General features: G+C 42.5%; 1 protein-coding gene across 3 annotated transcripts in view; it reads right to left on the bottom strand.

Annotated features, from left to right (window-relative positions):
• The window catches only part of FAT3 (FAT atypical cadherin 3), a 670,845-nt gene that overhangs the window by 216,485 nt on the left and 436,677 nt on the right, over positions 1-17,683 (bottom strand). For all 3 annotated transcript variants that reach the window (XM_074984005.1, XM_074984012.1, XM_074984020.1), the window contains exon 4: positions 11,870-11,931. In XM_074984005.1, coding sequence (XP_074840106.1) covers positions 11,870-11,931 — 62 coding nt within the window. The remainder of the gene's footprint in view (positions 1-11,869; positions 11,932-17,683) is intronic.

Here is a 17,683-nt window from a genome sequence, read left to right as displayed (position 1 = left end):
CTAACACAGATGTGTTTCAAATAACACAAAGATGCTGTACATTCAAATAGATTGAAATCATGTGAAAGATTCCTTGCGATTTCTGTAGAAGATTAAACCATTGATACATGGTTTATAGAAACAAATATGAAGATTTAGTAGACCAGTATGTCCTTCACAAGGGCTTTTTGTTTAGTAAAGCATGGAGTGCGGCAAGAGGTTCTGGAGGATACCTAGTAAGGGGGAAAAAAAAATCAAACCAATGTAAGCCTCGTGGGTGGGCCCCAATCAATAAAACAGAATGGCACATCTTCAGAAATGTACAACAAAATAAAAACCTATGAACTCTGAAGTAATCTCTGAGCTAATTCATCAAAATGAAAGCTACAGCAGACAGGACTCCAAAATTACGACAGAGAACAAGATATAAATGAACTACAGAATTTGCCTACATAAACTTACTGTCAAGAAAACATTTAAAATATGCAGAAGGAACAAAAACATTATAGAATGTTCCTTTTCATTTTATCATGCATTTAACACACACCTAACAGACTCATTTGCATAAGGACACAGCAATGTTGGGTGTTTAAATAATAAAATGCCCACCCAGTCTGTTTACAGTAAGGTAATCCCATGATCTCTAAGTTCTCCAAACACAAGGGATGACATAGGACTTGTCCATGCCAGGATAAAAGATATATTTTAAAAATGCGTTAGTGAATACATGTACAACCCTAACATTAGGGTGACCACACTGCCCTGTGGCAAATACGGGGCATCGGGCTCTGGTGATGCAGGGCTGCTGTCCATGTCAGGGCTGCTCAGTGATGGGGGCTGCTGTCCCATCATGAGGCACTGGGGATGGGGGCTTCATAGCCTCTCGATGAGAAGGAGAAGAGGATGGGGACTCTGCAACCTCCTGGCGGGGGCAGTGGTACTGGGAATATGGGCTCTACAGCCTCCTGGCAGGGTATGTGGGATCAAAGAATGTGGCAGCTGCCCTGCACCAGGGTTCCTTGTAGTGAGGGCTGCTGTGCCAGGAAATGGGGCAGCCACCTCATGGAGGGGATTTCCTGCAGCAGGAGCTGCCTCCCTGAGGCACAAGATCCTAGGGAACAAGGCAGCCACACCATGGAGGGGCTTCCTAGCAGTGGGAGCTGCCTTCCCCAAGTGTGGGGTGCCAGGGAATGACGCATCCACCCCCAATGGAGCTTGCCGGAAGTGTGGGCTGCTGCCATGGGGTGCTGGAGAATGGGACAGCTGCCTCACAAAGGAGCTCCCCTGCAGCAGAAGCTGCTGCCCCAAGGTGCAGGATGCCTAGGAACAGGGCAGCCGTTCTGTGGAGCAGCTCCCTGGCATCAGGGGGCTGCTCCCCTGAGGCAGGAGGCACTGGGGAACCGGGCAGCTGTTCTGCAGTGGGGCTCCCTGGTAGTGGAGGTTGCCACCTTGAGACACTAGGTGCTGGGGAAGAGGAGCTCTGTAAAATATGGGACGATTTGCCCATTTTCTTAAAAAAGTCAGGACACTTGTGAGACAGCTTAAATAAGGGACTGTCTCAGTAAAAACGGGATGGATGGTCATCCGACGTAACATGGACAGCCGGCCAAGATAAACTCAAGAGGGGATTTTAGGCTACAGCACAACTGACTAATACATGTGTAAAATACAGCTTGCCCCATGTAGCTAGTCAGGTTAACTAATAAGTGCTAGAAGCCAAACTCTTCCCCCTACTGTGCATAAGCCCACACTCACTGATGAGCGGAGAGCGTGTGAGCTCTCAAAATATATATCAGAAATACAAATGGAACTGCTGCGTGTTCCTACCTCATACCATGGAAATGCAGGAATAATGGAGATCAATGGATTTAAAACTGGCCTCAGTGGTCCAGCGTTAGTTAGCAAATTAGGTTGCGTGACCTAATTTGACCCGCTGACGTTATGATAAATGTGAATTGGACCTAACTACAGCACCTGTATTATTCAACGTGACAGTTAATGGAAAGGTCACATTCCCACCCTATCTCGTTCAGTAAGATCCGAATCCAGCTCCAGGTGATGCTCGAAATGTCACAAAACCAGACTCCTCACTTTTATAAAGCTACAGGGGCACTCTCATTAGAAATGTGACCAAACTTACAGCATTATTAGTATATGAAATCTGATAAGCGTTTCTGAATCAAACACAGTTTGCAAATGAGGCCCCTAGTCAGATAACACAGCCAGTCATAAGGGCAATTAAAACAAACATATATCTACCAAAACAAGACACTCCACTGCCCATGCTTATCCCCCTGGGGACTGGAGAACAAATGAAACTTGACATATGTTAGTTGCATTGCTTAATGCATCACAGAAAGGAATGCTGACAGCATGATAATGAGCATGGGATGAGAACCTATGTAGGATAGAAAAAGACTGCTGTATGTATTAAAGAGGCATCTGAACAAAAATGCTGGACCCGAATTACCTTGATCGTTGGAAGGTGGTGGGAAGGGGTATTCCAAATCTGAACCCAGATTAATATTTTGCAAATGACCCATGTCTTTATAATGGGTCATTCTGAACAACTAGACCTGATGTCCACCGGTCATCTCATAGTATCAATTCTGGATCAGAATATTTTGGTCTGAGTTCATTTCCCAGAGTCTTGTTGCCTGGTGAAATTTGATTTAATGGAAACGCACTAAAGCTAATATTCCACTGAGGAAGTGAAACCCAGGGATCTCTTGACATCAACCATCAGAGGACACGAGGAGGTGCATAAGGTTTTACAATCCCTCCTGGGCCAGAGATATGATCAAAGGATGGTACATAAGGGTTCTACTGAGAACCAGCAGCCCATTGGTCTTGATAATCAACACAAAATGTAAGTATAGACAACGTAAGTGTTATTTTTAGAAAAATACATATTCTTAAGGACTCAGAGTTAAAGCAGGTCACCTGGAGGTGACATACCTCAGAGATGCTTCTTTCAGGCCGGAGGTAACACACACTAGTGTCTCTGCTCATTTGTGCATGGTATGCTTCACAACACACCTCTATATGCATTCAGAGTTACAGGCTAAAGAAGTTGTGAAGTTGAGAAGGAAGGACACCTACAAGATGAAACAAAGAGCAGAAGGGTGTCCTGTTTCTGAATAAAGACAAAGGATTATTCTGACCTGCCCTGAGATGCCAGAAAACACCAGCGTCCTACACCTCAGAAGCCAGGTGAGAGCATGCTTGTCTCACAAAAGGAGGATCACCGCCCAGTCTGGCTGTAAAGCATTTTGCAAGGATTTTAGGTGAGCACTCTTTAATTATGCAAGAGAGCATCTTGTTAATTAAGTCTAGATTCTAGAATGCATGTAATGATTTTGCTTTATATGAAACTATTTGCTTCCAACACCACTTCTTGTTGCAGCATGAATATCTGTAAATATCTGTTTTGTTAAATAATTGTATAAAAAATTAAAATCCAGCACAGACAAACCATAAATGAAGTAACTGGTATCTACTTTAAAATTAAAGATTAAGATCTGCAAAAGACATGAATGAAATAAAATTCCTCTGAGGCACCCCAATTCCACAATTTATGAAAATATCACACACAAGCATATTTAGGGTTTATGGGCTTTCTCATCTAATTGATACTGGCTAGCTAATCTGTAATCCACTGTGGATCACAGTCCACCTCCTAAAACAGGGGTCAGCAACCTTTCTGAGGCACAATGCTGAAATCTGGGCTTTGGACCACCGTGTACGGTCCGAGCGTGGGTGATACTTTTTAAAGTCACTAATAGTCCTACTTATAACAGCTTCATTAATAAATAAATAAAGATGCAGAGCTTTACCATTTACTTGGTGGTTGTTGGAATTAACTGGTCTTTTGTTAACCTACAGGCAGCATGGCTTTGAGTAAACTCAGACTCCCAGCTGTGTGGGGAAGAGGGGTGGGACGGAGCTCCCTCTTCATGTGCCAATGAAAATTGACTCATGTGCCACTCTTGGCACCTGTGCCGGGGGTTGCTGCCCCCATCCTAAAAGATACACATACAGTCTCTTCCTGGCTGGGATAAAAATTATACCCTGAGCAATGTGCACACACCTCCCACTGACTATGTTCATGATCCACAGGAGCCTAAAAAAGGCTGTTCATTTTTAGAAATAGTCACATTCATTTACATTTTCACACTTTTTTTCCTTAAAAAAAACATTGCCTTGTCTAGTCTTCCTGCTACTTTGGTCTCATATACAGTCTAACTTCTCCAGTCTTTCTGTAAGGGGATCACAACAGTTAGAAGCCACTGAAAGTTGCAGTAATCAAGGAAAAAGAAAAATATCTGCAACAATGCCATGTCTTACTAGTTTGCAGTTTTAAGTTCTTGTACAGCTCTTTTGGACAGATCCCACTTGGTTAGAAAATGAAACAATGTTTCCAATCAAGCACTTGATAACTCCTTGTGTTATCTGGTGGCATTAGTAAGAGATGATGCTGTAGTCTGTCTAGGAGCCACTTATCATGGCAGACAGATGTAATCGCAGCCAGATTTCTTTCACATTCTGCTCTGTGACATTTTATGCCTCAATACTTCTGAGAAGTAGTGTCCAATGTCATATGTAAACCTGGCTCCAGTGCAATGATTTTAACCTCCAAAGCCAGTCCCTGTCTTTGGAAAATTCGTTGACTTTTGATAACGGGATCTTTACAGAAATGGAATTTTTAAGTGTGTGCTACATTTTGATGCTATTCAGTCTTCTGTAAAGGTTCAAATTTAATTCCTTAATCATGGGGCGTGCACATATCAGCAATTTATGATGATGATGATGATGATGATGCCTGGGAGCACCATTCATTGATCAGCACCCATTGTAGTTGGCACTCTACAAACACAGAACAAAAAGATAGCCCCTGCCCCAAAGGGTATACAGTCTAAGCATAAGACAAAAGTCAACAGATGGAAGGACAGGACAGTACAAGGAAATAATGTGACAATAATGATCAGCATAATAGGCTGTGACCTCAGCACACAAGGAACCCTGCAACTTCCTCTAAGCTGCTTGGCAGCTTGGACAAGCATACTACATGCTGGGAGCTGTAGTCTTAATGAGCTGTACTACTACATCGTAAGTACTAGCGTTTGAAATCTGCTCCGCTGCACATAAATAAAGCTGGCAGACCTGCAAAGTGATCCACCTGCAGAGAGACTCTCCGGGATCTGAATGTGGTATGCCACTTCCCAAGAATTAAACTACTGGCTGGGGAAAGTCTGGGACATCCTCTTGTCAGTTTCATAAGCACAACTCAAAAACACATTTCAGACTCGTTAACATTACCTTCTGTCCATTTTGAAGCATTTTGTGCAATGCTGACACTATAAAGCCGCTCTTATGACCTTTTTAATAGGGACTCTTGAACTTATTTTGCTGTCCGGATGATTTTAGCACATTCTAGCAATAACCAAAATCAGCCCACTACATTTCTCTCTCTTTCTCTCTCTCTTCCTTATGGCAAACACAGCAAAACCATTCCAGACAACTGTTGACTAAACACTTTAAGCTGTAAGTAGTAGTTTGCCTTCCCATATTACTAGTTTCTCTTGCATCATCTAATGGTCTTCCTTTTCAAAAAGGGAAAGGCATGTGCCCTCTTAGCAATATTTAAACCTCAGACTAAAAAAACTGAATTAGATATATTGCTTAGTTTATACTCCCAGTCACTAGTATGCCACCAAGAAATTATACAGCACTTCTTCATCAAAAGTGGACACAGCTAAAGATACATTAATAATAAATATTTACACAAATTCATGATTTAGGATTTAAATAATAAATCTTCTTGATGATATTAGCTGCATCTAAGAACCTAAGTAGGGTTTAGGTGTGTAAGTATATGGATGGGAGGCTTCTAAGGAAACCCAAGGAAACTTGAGAAAGTAGTGTTAGTGAGATGAGATTTTTCCATATAGATCTGTAACCAGCCAAGCTCTGGCCTGGTGCTAGGAGAACACTGTGCTATTTTAAGTGCCATCTTTCTAATCGGATGTCAAAAAGCAAGATGCTTACCTGTTGTGGACATTAAGCTCCAATAACACTCTTCCCCAACTTGATAGTCAGGACAAATTTCAAACTAGACAACATTCCAAACATCAAAATTCCCCTTAAGGCTTCAACTTTCCATTATGGATAAAAACTAACTTTTTAGGAGGATGTATTTCTGACTGAATTGCAGGGGCAATTATGCTTCCCTCTGATTACTGCACATAAATACACACTATGTAACACAGATTATAGAGTGCTCTTTGCTACTGTACTCACAGTAAATGGTAACCGACACGTTTCACTGGACCCTGAATTTTTGGCATTTACATCAGATCTGCCAATTTATCTTCATTACAGCTTCTTGCACTGTTACTGACATCCTCGTCAGAACTATACTAAAGGAGCACAGGAGCAAGATTGATGAGGCTGGCATTTCTACAAAAGCAAGGCATTTCAGAGGTCCTGTTACAACACTCTGATTGAACGAAGTTGGATAAAAATAAGCATGGAGTCAGCCATGGCACTCTTTTCCCTTTATGAATAATGACCTTGAACTGAAACTCCAAGGGCCAAGCCTGTCACAACAGCTTGTTATAAAACCATTAAGTTACAGTTAAACTTTTCAGAGAGTTTACATTTCATCCAGGCTTATCTGAAATGGCAATAAGCCGCCATTTTTTGTTCTTTATGGAGACTTCACTGAAACGAGTTTTTGATCAATCTTTTAGTTAAAAAAAGTACTATTGACCAAGAGAAGAAACTAGAGTCCTTGTCAAGAATTTCACTGTGGAAAGACCGTAGGTAACTTTCTAAAAGTGACTGAGAGCATGTCCACCCTGAGTGGAAAACGCCACAGCACTGTGACTCAGACTAGGGGTTCAGTGACTCAGGTTTAAGGATTTGGTCTGTGGGACTAGAAATAGCAGCCCAGGGGCTCCTCCTTGGGTTGGATTCTGGTCTTTGAAACCTGGCAAATTGGAAGGTTCTGGGGGCCTGACCTCTACTCAAAGCAGAATGTTCTCTGCTGCAATTTTTAGCCCCCACAGCCCAAAGGCCAAGTCAACTGACTCAGGCACTGAGACATACAATCACAGAATCACAGAATTATAGAATAGGAAAATAGAGATGGAAGGAGCTTGAGAGGTCATTGAGTTCAGTCCCCTGCCCTCACTGCAGGACCAAGTACTATCTAGACCATCCCTGATGGATGTCCGTCTAACCTACTCTTAAATATCTCCAGCGATGGAGATTCCAGAACCTCTCTAGGCAATTTATTCCAGCATTTAACCAACCTGACAGTTAGGAAGCTTTTCCTAATGTCCAACCTAAACCTCCCTCGCTTCAGTTTAAGCCCATTGGTTCTTATCCTATCCTCAGAGGCCAAGAAGAATAATTTTTCTTGCTCCTTCTTGTAACCCTTTTAGGTACCTGTAAAACACTATTATGTCCCCTCTCAGTCTTCTCTTTTCCAACCTAAACAGCCCAATTCTTGCAGTCTTCCCTCATAGCTCACATTCTCTTGAATGGACCCTAAGTGTTTAGGAAACTCCTGGCCATTTTCAAAATTGTCTGAGCTACTCAGGCACTTTTGAAACTGCATTCTGTAACTACTAGTAAGGCAAAGGGAGGAAACAATGTTTTACTACAGATTGTGTCACGCTTCAAATCATGAAGTTCTCAGGTTTTGGAGCACCTACTGAGAACTGGACACTGAAACCTGAATCTTCTCTACAAAAAAAAAAAAAGGGGGGGGGGGGTTCCCCTTGTTAGATGCAGTGCTTCCAGGCCAAGAGAGTCCTAGCAAAAAAAAAAAAAAAATTCGGGAACATGTAAATTTCACAGATGCCTGCTGAGAATGGGTTGAACTAACATTTGTAAGAGCTCGCTTTGAAACCACTGAAATTGAGAACATATCTCTATTTAACAGAATGAAAGTGCAACTCAATGAGCTGTAACCTGGATTCAGCAATCTCCCATCAAGCTACATATGTACACAACAGAGCAGAACAAGAATTATTTATATGCTGGGTGTTTCAGAGCAAACTGCAAAGAACAAGACTGTAGAGCCTTAATAAAATTGTTTACTTTCAGCCTCTTCCTGATCCAGGAGCAGAAGATGGCTTCTGCAAGAAGAGCCACATTCTTTTGATCCCAGATCGAAAGAGCGCATTTTGTGTATGGATACTCTGCTTGTTTTTTCAGAAAAGGGCCTATTTTCCAAAATAACTTACTAGTATAGACAAGGCCAAAATGTGTATCGAGATAGCACTCAACTAGTCTGAAATAGAACTTCCAGACACAACAGAGCCTAATTTGGATTAAAGCCCCTGGAAGCTCTACAGCTTATTTCAAAACAGCCCCTATTCCCTGTCTACGCAGCCCCTATTCTGAAATATCTATTTTGGAATAGGTGCTATTCCTCATAAAATTAAGTTTACCAAACTAAAAATAAGCCATCTGCTGTTTCAAAATTATTTTGAAATAGCAGTTGCGTTGTGTAGATGCTCACAAATTTATTTCAGAACAGTTGCTGTTATTCTGCAATTACTTTGCTGTGTAGCCATACCCTTAGAAAATAATGTAAGAAGTTGATAATTTCCCCCCCCTTAAATTACAACCATCCCATTAGCAAGTATACTGAAAAATCATAAACCATGCAGTCTGTGATCCACTGAAGTTTATTTACACTGGCCACAAAAAAATGCTACTAGACAGTTGCCATGTAAAAGCACCTAGACCCTAAAATTATTACATAACTTTACAAAGCATGTCAAAGTCATTATACCTTTATTTTTCTTTACCTGTAAGATTTAAGAGGCAACTCTTTTCAAAGAAAAAACAAATGTACCTCCTAAAATTGCAAACAATTTGAATATTTTAGTCAGGAAGCTAGATAAGAATTCAGGAAGAGTAAAGTCTATTACAAAAGCAGGGTCTGAAAGTTAATGTCTTCCTTTGAGTGTATTATTTGACTTGTGCAGAATCCTCAGGCATGGGTGTCCATTACAAAAAGACAAACACTGAAATACAGATAATTAAAAAAGGCTCAGGATACAAAAGGAGCATACTAGGTGGGGTTTGGAAGTTCTGAGTTCAATATCTGATGCTACCTCTGACTATGGGTGTGACTTGGGCAAGTCACTTCATGCTTCAGCTCCCCATCTGGACAATGGGGATCATAACAAATAGCCTCATGTCTCACAAGTTCTTGAGAAGATCAACTGGCTAAATATCGTGAGGGACAAAACTCTGGTATGAATCAGGAGACATTTAATTACCTAAATTAGCTTTACAATGGGCAGGTGTGGCAGAGTGGAACAAGGATGATTACTGGAATTAGAAAGCCAACACCTACCAGTAACTTACTCCACTTTGGGCAAGTTACACCTTAGGCAAGTTACTTGACCACTTTGTGCCCCATTTGCTCTGCCTGTAAAGCATCAGCATGAAGCACTTGGAGAGCTCTGAAAGAAAATGTGCTACAATACTGTGAAGTATCACAACAACGAGTCCCCACAATCTCATTTTGCCTTGTTTCATTAAGAGCTATTGTGAACAGGGCGGAGACAGACCTTTTTACCAACGGAATTTGTTCTGTACCTATGTTGTTGTCTTCAGCCAACGTCCCAATCCAATTCAAGCTGAGAAAAAGGCACAACTATTTAAAAATAATTAAGAGGCGTTCTAAACAGGAAACGTCTGTCAATGCCTCATACATGCACCGTGCAAGCGGAAACAAGAGTTTGCTAGGTCAAGTTCTAATAAGATCCTTTCAGAAGGAGCCAGTTCTACTCTTTTTTTATGCCCGACAGCCTCTCTTGGAGAGAGGGTGTGAAACAAAGCCGGAAGGGTAATCATCATACTACTGGGAGACCATGGTAATCTTGGCAATTAAGGACTCCCTAGGAGGTTAATTAAACACACTGAGAGTCAAACATTTCACAAAATGCTTCAAGTGTGTCATAAAATGTGTCCACCTCAGACAGCTCGGTTCTGAACCATCAACAGCCAATTTATTTTTACCATGTTGAACTTGCCTCCAAGTATGCTGGAGACATGGCAAATGTTAACTTTTCATTAACAAATGAAAAAGACCTATTGGGTCATCTAGTTGCCAATACATGTTTCTCTTCCTGACAGCAAATTTTTGCCCATTTGGCCCAGTTTAGTTTAAAAGTCTCAAGTGACAGGACTCCTCCAGTCTCTCCAAGAGGCTGCTTCAGACTTCGCTGTTTGCATTTCTACTTCCCTGATTGCCTACATTTTTCTTGGCTCAGTTTCATCCGATTAATCCCAATTCTAAACCTTCTGGCTCAGCCTAAACACTTCATCTCATTTCTTTACATATGTACCCTTCAAAAACTTGGTAGGCCCATCAATATCTTTCAAACTGGACAAAATCTGAGTAAAAGCATCCAGCCCTGAGGGCTAAAACCTAACTTTTATATAATATGAGAGCATTTTCCTCTGCCCTCAACCATTAAAGATGTATAAGGCTTCCTTTTTCAGGGGTGAATCCTTTGGAAAATTGGCATCTGGTGTGTTTCATTCAGATCTCCAGAGAACACAGGTGAAGCGAAGACTTACAGACCTGTCAAATCTGTTGAATAAAAGATATTACCTCACACACCTTGTCTAAAACCCAAGCTTCTCATTAATATATGCACTTCAAAATCTGGACCAAATTCATTTCTGCTGGCTATCGCCCTCAACAATAAAAGCTAAAAAATCTCTAGTTATCAGAACAAAGAATTACTTAGCTATCATTCCAACAGAAGAAGTCCCCCTAAGGAGGAAAAAAATCCCTTCATTCTTTTTTCATTTATTTCTAACCTCGGATGTTTGGGATTGTATAGAAATGTACAGAGGGAAAAAAATTAGAATGTCAGGTATGAAATTAACCCTTGGTCCTTGTTGCTCTGCACTAAACCCAGTGCTCTGGAATTTCCCTCAAGCAGAACTAACAAAGGGAAGGAATATCTGAAGGCAGAGATTATTACACTCTTCTGCCAATAATGATTGTAACAAAAAACAATTCTGTTCTTATAAGAGTGCTTATTATGTCCAGACATTCTTTAGTTCACAATGCTGTGACAAGGGTTTCTGAAAACATTATATGGATGGCTGTGTATAGTGCGTGATTTTACACAGGGACCCTGGTTTTCCACTTGCACCGAAATGAAGCAGAAGTAACTTCAATAAAGTCCAGAGTGTTACAACACGGTAAACTACAGAGTCAAACCCAGTATGTTAAAAAGGATGGAAAACATCTGATCATATGCTTTTTAAGTGATGAGGTACAAACCACATGTAGGACTATAGACTGGTACAGTTTTTGGAGAGTTATGTATCTTAGAGATACCTATTCAGATGAGAGGACACATATTATGGAGAAATAATCATAATAATCACAGGGTCCAAATTATTCATGTGCTGAAGTCTTTGCAGAATTCAGGGCCTTAAAAATAATTAGAAGTTCATTAAAGGAAGACAGCCAACTGAAATATCAAAGTCTTCACTAAAATATTTTAACTTGTTATTACAAGCAACAAAATAATACTATTATTGAAAGAGATTAGATTGTCTATTTCTACCGTTTGATTGTTTTGTGAATTGCTGACTTAATTACTTCCCCTGTATAGCTAATTGAGTTTCTCCTTTCTGCAACTCTTTTGGACAACAATTGAGGGTAAAGCTTTGCCTTAGAAATGCAGGGTGCGGGGGGGGAACTGATTTTACTAAGTGTTGACAGGAAAATTAGACAATGGGTGTGGTACCAGAAACAAACTTTAAACACATTACTTGAAATTGGTAAGATTTGAAGACAGAGGTCCCCCTGTAATATATATTCTTAGTTAGAATTTACCTCAAGAAAATGTTCTGACTGCTGCTCTCGATCCAATTTTCTTGATGTTGTTGTAATCAGACCTGTGGAGGGAAAGAAGAATATTTGATTGTCAATATCTGATGGAGCTACATAAGTCTCTCCACTGACCATAACAAATTCATTTGCTGAATTTTCCAGAAGTGGAGGTAGTGGTGGGAGATGATTTGGAACAATATCATGCCTAGTTTTCTTGATGTCTGTCAGATACCACAATCCATATTTGCCAGAAAATAAATCTGTAATGGGAAAAAGTGTACAATATAAAAATTGGAAATTGGTTACGATTGTGGCTACACAGTTAAGTGTGATAAATTCAAAAGCCTCAGTAAAGAATCAATAGCTATCTTGCAATTAGGAATTCCAATAATTTGCATATGAGTGAAATCTTACAGTAAGAACCTCATTAAAGATTTTACACTTCTTGAACGATTGATGGGAGAGGCAAGATTTAGACGAAGCAAAGAAAAAAGACACTCACAGGCTTTCCAAGATTCATTAAGCTTGCTATTTTGTTAAAAAACAATTAGAGCTTTTATGTTTCCTCATTAGCAATTAAAAGGTTCCACTTCTACCTCACACAAAGTGGGGTTTTTTTTGAATAGCAGGATATACTGTGTTATGTCTCGGATGTAGAGACCAGAATCACAGAGGCATACATTGTCAGAGCTATATATTTTATTGAAGATAAAAGTACCATGTACTTTGTAAGAATTCTTTCTTCATGTTTCCTAGAAAAACAGGAGCAGTAATGTCCCATTACTGAGCTAAAAGACTCACCTGTTTTATATGAGAACTTCCCCCTCATGATGACCTTGATTTTTTCATAATAATAGCAATGATTATAACCATTACATCCTACATTTATATAGTGCCTTTAATCTCAATACATTCTAAAGCCCTTTATGCGCTGTCATTTTCTACTTAGGAGGAATCACTTCACTTACCGCTAAAAAGGGGGTTAGACGTAGGAATAATGGGATTGAACATAGGAGTTTTTCCTTATATTTCAGAGTAACTGCCAGATCTAGTAGACTGAAAAATAGGCTCCAAGTGTAAATGACATAAACTATGCTAGATTTGACAAAGCAAAAGAACAAACTGTACACTGTTGTTATTGGGAATAATCCTGTGCTGGCAATGGGATGAAAAGGAAAACTGCAACAGACCAAAAGGTTACCTACCTTTTGTAACTGTTGTTCTTTCCTATGTGTTGCTTACGTCCATTCCGACGGGTGCATGTGCCGCATGCATGATCTTTGAAATGTTTTCCCTAGCAGTACCCAGTGGATCAGCTGTGGAGCACCCTGGAGTAGCACTGGTATAGCAGTATATATATGCCGCTGCCAACCTGCCTGTTCAGTTTCTTCTTGCTGGATCATGCCAACAAAGGGGAGGTGGGCAGGATTTGGAATGGGCATGAGCAACTCATCTTGAATGAGTTACAAAGGGTAGGTAGCTGTTCTTCTTCTTCTAGTGCTTGCTGAGGTCCATTCCTATAGTTGACTCTGAAGCAGTTCTCCTGGAGGAGCGGTCAGAGTTCAGCAGGTTGCTTATTGCAGGACTGCTCTACGGAAGGCAGCAGCATCCCTAGGATGCTGGGTGATGGTGTAGTGGGCTGCAAAGGTGTGGAGGACCACACTGGTACCCTGAAGCTGCCCTGAACAGGGATGTGCACAAGCAAAGCTGCTGATGAGGTGTGAGCTCTCATGGAATGTGCCATCAGCGGCAGAGGAGGGACATTCACCAAGTCATAACATGACCATACACAGGATAAGATCCATGCTGAGATGTGCTGTGGGGATATGGGAAGACCCCTCATCCTCTCAGTCATGATAACAGAGCGTTCAGGAGATTTATGGAATGGCTTTGTGCATTCAATATAGAAAGCCAGGGTGCATCTGACATCTCGGGAATAAGGCACTTGGTTTCTGTTGTTCGCATGGGGTTTCAGGAAGAATACAGGGAGGAAAATGTCCTGATCACCATGGAATTGGGAAACCACTTTTGGGAAGGAGAGTGCGGTGAGGGCACAGCTGGGTCTCATCTTTGTAAAATTTGGTATACAGGGGCTCAGAAATAAGTGTCCCTAGCTCAGAAATTCTCCTAGTGAAAGTTATAGCTACCAAGAAGACAATCTTTCAGGGCAGGGAGGTGAGAGGGCAGGGTTCAAATGGAGGGCCCAAAAGTTTGGATAAGACCCATCAAGGTTCCACTGGGGAAAGGGCCGTTGTATCTGCAGGCAAAGACCATATAATCCCTTCAGGAAGCCGCTGACCACCAGGTTAGCAAATACTGACCCTCCCCCGATGCCTGGGTGACAAGTGGAGACAGCTGCCAGGTGTACTTGCACAGATGATGTTGCTAGGCCTTGTTGTTTGAGGGACAGTAGGCAATCCAGGATCGTGGGTATGTGTGCCTGTTGTGAAAGGTCCCTGATGAGGGACAGGGAAGAGAGGTGGGAGGATAGGTGGGTACAGAACTGGGTAGAACATGCCAGTTCCACCCTACTCAGAACCTAATGATCAGATGTAGTCTGGGTCCAAGCATGGTAAAATTGGGACAATCAGTTCATGAAAGGGTAAGGACCTGGGTAAGTAAGTGGTACACCACCCTCAGAAGCACTCTCAAAAATTGGGTTTTGAACCATGTGTTAGCTTAGTGCAACTCTGCCCCGGCAGGAGGATGAATAACATAGCCTCTTCCTGCAATACCTGCCTCTACACCAACTGCTGTCCTGTCCAGGTGGGCCAGCATAAAACAGGGACAGGGTTGTGGCTTAAACTGTTTCCTCAGGGGTGCAAGTGTATGAATCCTCAGAGAGTTGAGAGTTAACCTTGAGTCCTTCAAACTGTGTAAGTGGGAATCCTTACTTGCCATGAACAGTCTTGCATGGTCCAGGGGCAAGACCTTTATCATATGCTGGACTTTGGGGGGCTGAGGAGTGGGGGTGTCCAACAATTGTAACCACGCACCGCGGCACATGAAAATGCCAGAGGCCATGGTACGGTCTGCAGAGTCCAACACTGCCCTGAGTACTGGGTCCTCCTGGTCCTCCAACTCCTGCACACCTGACCCTGGTTACGTTTCTGGATTAGGGTCTATGGGCTGCACGGGCATGCACACACAACTATCAGAGTGGACCTGGACAACACATCTTGAAGAAGTTTTTAATCTCTGGAATGTAGAAGGACTGAAGTTGTATGGGTTTAGTAATGCATCACTGTGGAAGATGGGTTTGTGGTATGCCTGAAACTCTGTTCTGTGTGAATGTTGATCATCATACATGAGCACAAGGAAGAAGTCACTACAAGCACATGCTTGTTTGCAGCAATGCTTTGTAAAAGCATCCACCCCTCAAGGAGCAACATTTCTGCTGGTAACATGATCCCTACTGTGACTTATAGACATGTCCCAGAACAGCAACAACTGGTTAGGAGCAGAATAGCAAAAGGGCACTGATATGTGGGCACTAATGAGTGTCTACGGTATTTAAAAAACATTTAAGTACCAAGTGGAGTTCATTAAGTCCTTTTGTGGCATTAAGACACCTCTACAGAAACTTGTGCTCAGCAAGAGCATGTGTCAATGGAGCTCACACCGTTGCTGAGGATATGACTCATCTCTTTATATGCCTTCCACTCTCTTTTTGCTGAAGTACTGCTTATAAAGGGTACCCAACTTCTTTGTCAGCCAGAAGTGCACCTGTACAAAATGTATGGCCCAAAGGTCAGAAAGTCAAATGCACCCTCCCCAAACGGTTTTGCTTTCACGTATGCTGTACCACCAGTCATTACAATGAGTGATACAGGTTTGCCAGCTTTCTAAACACACAAAATCCAATGCCCTTGCCCTGTCCCTCTTCCCTTCACCCCCCTCCCTCTGTCGCTCACAGTCACCCACTCACACTCACTTTAACTGGGCTGAGGATTGAGGTACAGGAGAGGGTAAGGGATCTAGCTAGAAATGCAGGGTCTGGGGTGGGGCTGAGGGGTTCAGAGTGCAGGAGGGGGTTAAGGAGCAGGACAGAGTGTGGGTTCTGTTGAGGGAGTCTGGGTGTGGAAAGACTGGGGGTTCACGTATGGGCTGGGTGTGAGGGGGTTCCAACCTGCGACGGAGGGTTGAGGTGCAGGATGCTCTGTGGGGTCTGGCAACTCCCAGTCTGTGTCACAGCAGGGCTAACGCAGGCCCACTGCCTGCCCTGGCTCCACGAGGTTCCTGGAAGTGGCAGCATGTCTCCCCTCTGGCTTATAGGCAAACGGGTCAGGGGGCTCTGTACACTGCCCACATCCACAGGCCCCATCACCACATTTCCCATTGGCTGCAGTTCCTGGCCAATGAGAATTGTAAAGTCAGCAGTCGGAGCAGGGGCAGCGCGCGGAGTCCTGTGGCGACCCTGGTGCCTAGGCACCAGACATGCTGGCCAGAGGAGCCATGCAGAGTCTGGGCCAAAAGGGAGCATGTCTAACCCCTGCTGTGCCACCAACTGGACTTTGAGTGGCTCAGTCAGCACTGCTGACCAAAGCAACCAGGGCTTCTCTGCCGGGTATTCCAGTTTTCAACGTGGACATGTGGCAACCAAGACAAGATTTCTGCCTCAACAGCCCGAAAGGCAGAGCACATCGTACTCCCCTTTGAAATGAAAGAGTCACAATGACTATTCAAACTGAAGCTTTCAGTCTGTAGAACACCGCAGCACCTGCCAAGGGACAGGCAAAATTGCCCGTCACTGTGAGCAATTCTCACAAGTTTGCTTTTGTAAGGTTGTTGGGTGTTTGTTTTTTCATTTCTTTAAGCTACAGATATTTGTATTCTAGTTCTACCCAGAGGCCCCAAACACATCTGGCTCTCATTCTGCTACATGTTCTTCAGAGCAGGACCCTTTATGTCTTTGCTCCATTCTTGGCTGGTGCACAGGCACTACTGTAATAATAATGATTGATGATATAATAATAAATACTAATGCATAGCAAGACCTTACTTCACAAATGGTTCATATGATTTCAAAGGAATGGCTGCAGAAAGAGAATAGCTGCCATCTGACTCCATATGGAGCCAGGCCGAGTATAGGCTCTTCAATCAAATAATCTTCTGACATGGAGATGGTTATAAATGTTCCCTGTAAAGATTGTTGATGTTCAGCTAGTTACCTCAGCCCCACGAACGACTTCAGCTGAATTTCATGGGCTTTACTTAGAGCAGAATTCAGTCAATGGTGTTGTAACATTTTTCCCTTGCTACGTATATTAATGTAATAAATAAGTGAAAGTAAAAGCACTCAGCACATGACACTTTAAATGTTTCAAGCACCGTACACACACAAACCAGTCAAGCCATCTGTACAACGTCTCAGTGAGTGTCATCCTTATTTGATTGGGATTCGGGTAGACTGATGTAACTTGACCAATGCCATTCAACAGGCCAGTTGTAGATGTGACATTAAAGCTGTATCTGTTGATGGCTGGTGAGGCTGGAGGGTTTAGGGCTGATGCCGTGCTCCCCCTCCCACACATCCAGAGGATAAGGAGCTTTGGGTAGATAATTTGCTGCTTTGTCCAAAGGTCAGCCCCATTTCTCAGCTGTTAATTGTTCAGTTCAGACTCTCCCAGGCCATCTGTCAGTAAAGGAGGATGCTGTTCCTGATGTGGAGATGTCAAGAGGAGTCATCATAACCCTCCCCCCCCGCCGGACAGGGAGAAGGTCCCCTCCTCAGGTTTGGAGAGTGCTTTGTAATCACAGAAATCTGTTGGACCAGCCAGCTTCAGAGGCTCAGCAAGGGTCTTGGCTATACATGAG

Source organism: Carettochelys insculpta, chromosome 1 (assembly GCF_033958435.1).
Source record: "Carettochelys insculpta isolate YL-2023 chromosome 1, ASM3395843v1, whole genome shotgun sequence".
In the NCBI taxonomy this organism is placed as follows: Eukaryota; Metazoa; Chordata; order Testudines; family Carettochelyidae; genus Carettochelys; species Carettochelys insculpta.
The sequence above is the reverse complement of the archived record's forward strand: the minus strand, read 5'-3'. Positions and strand labels throughout refer to the sequence as shown.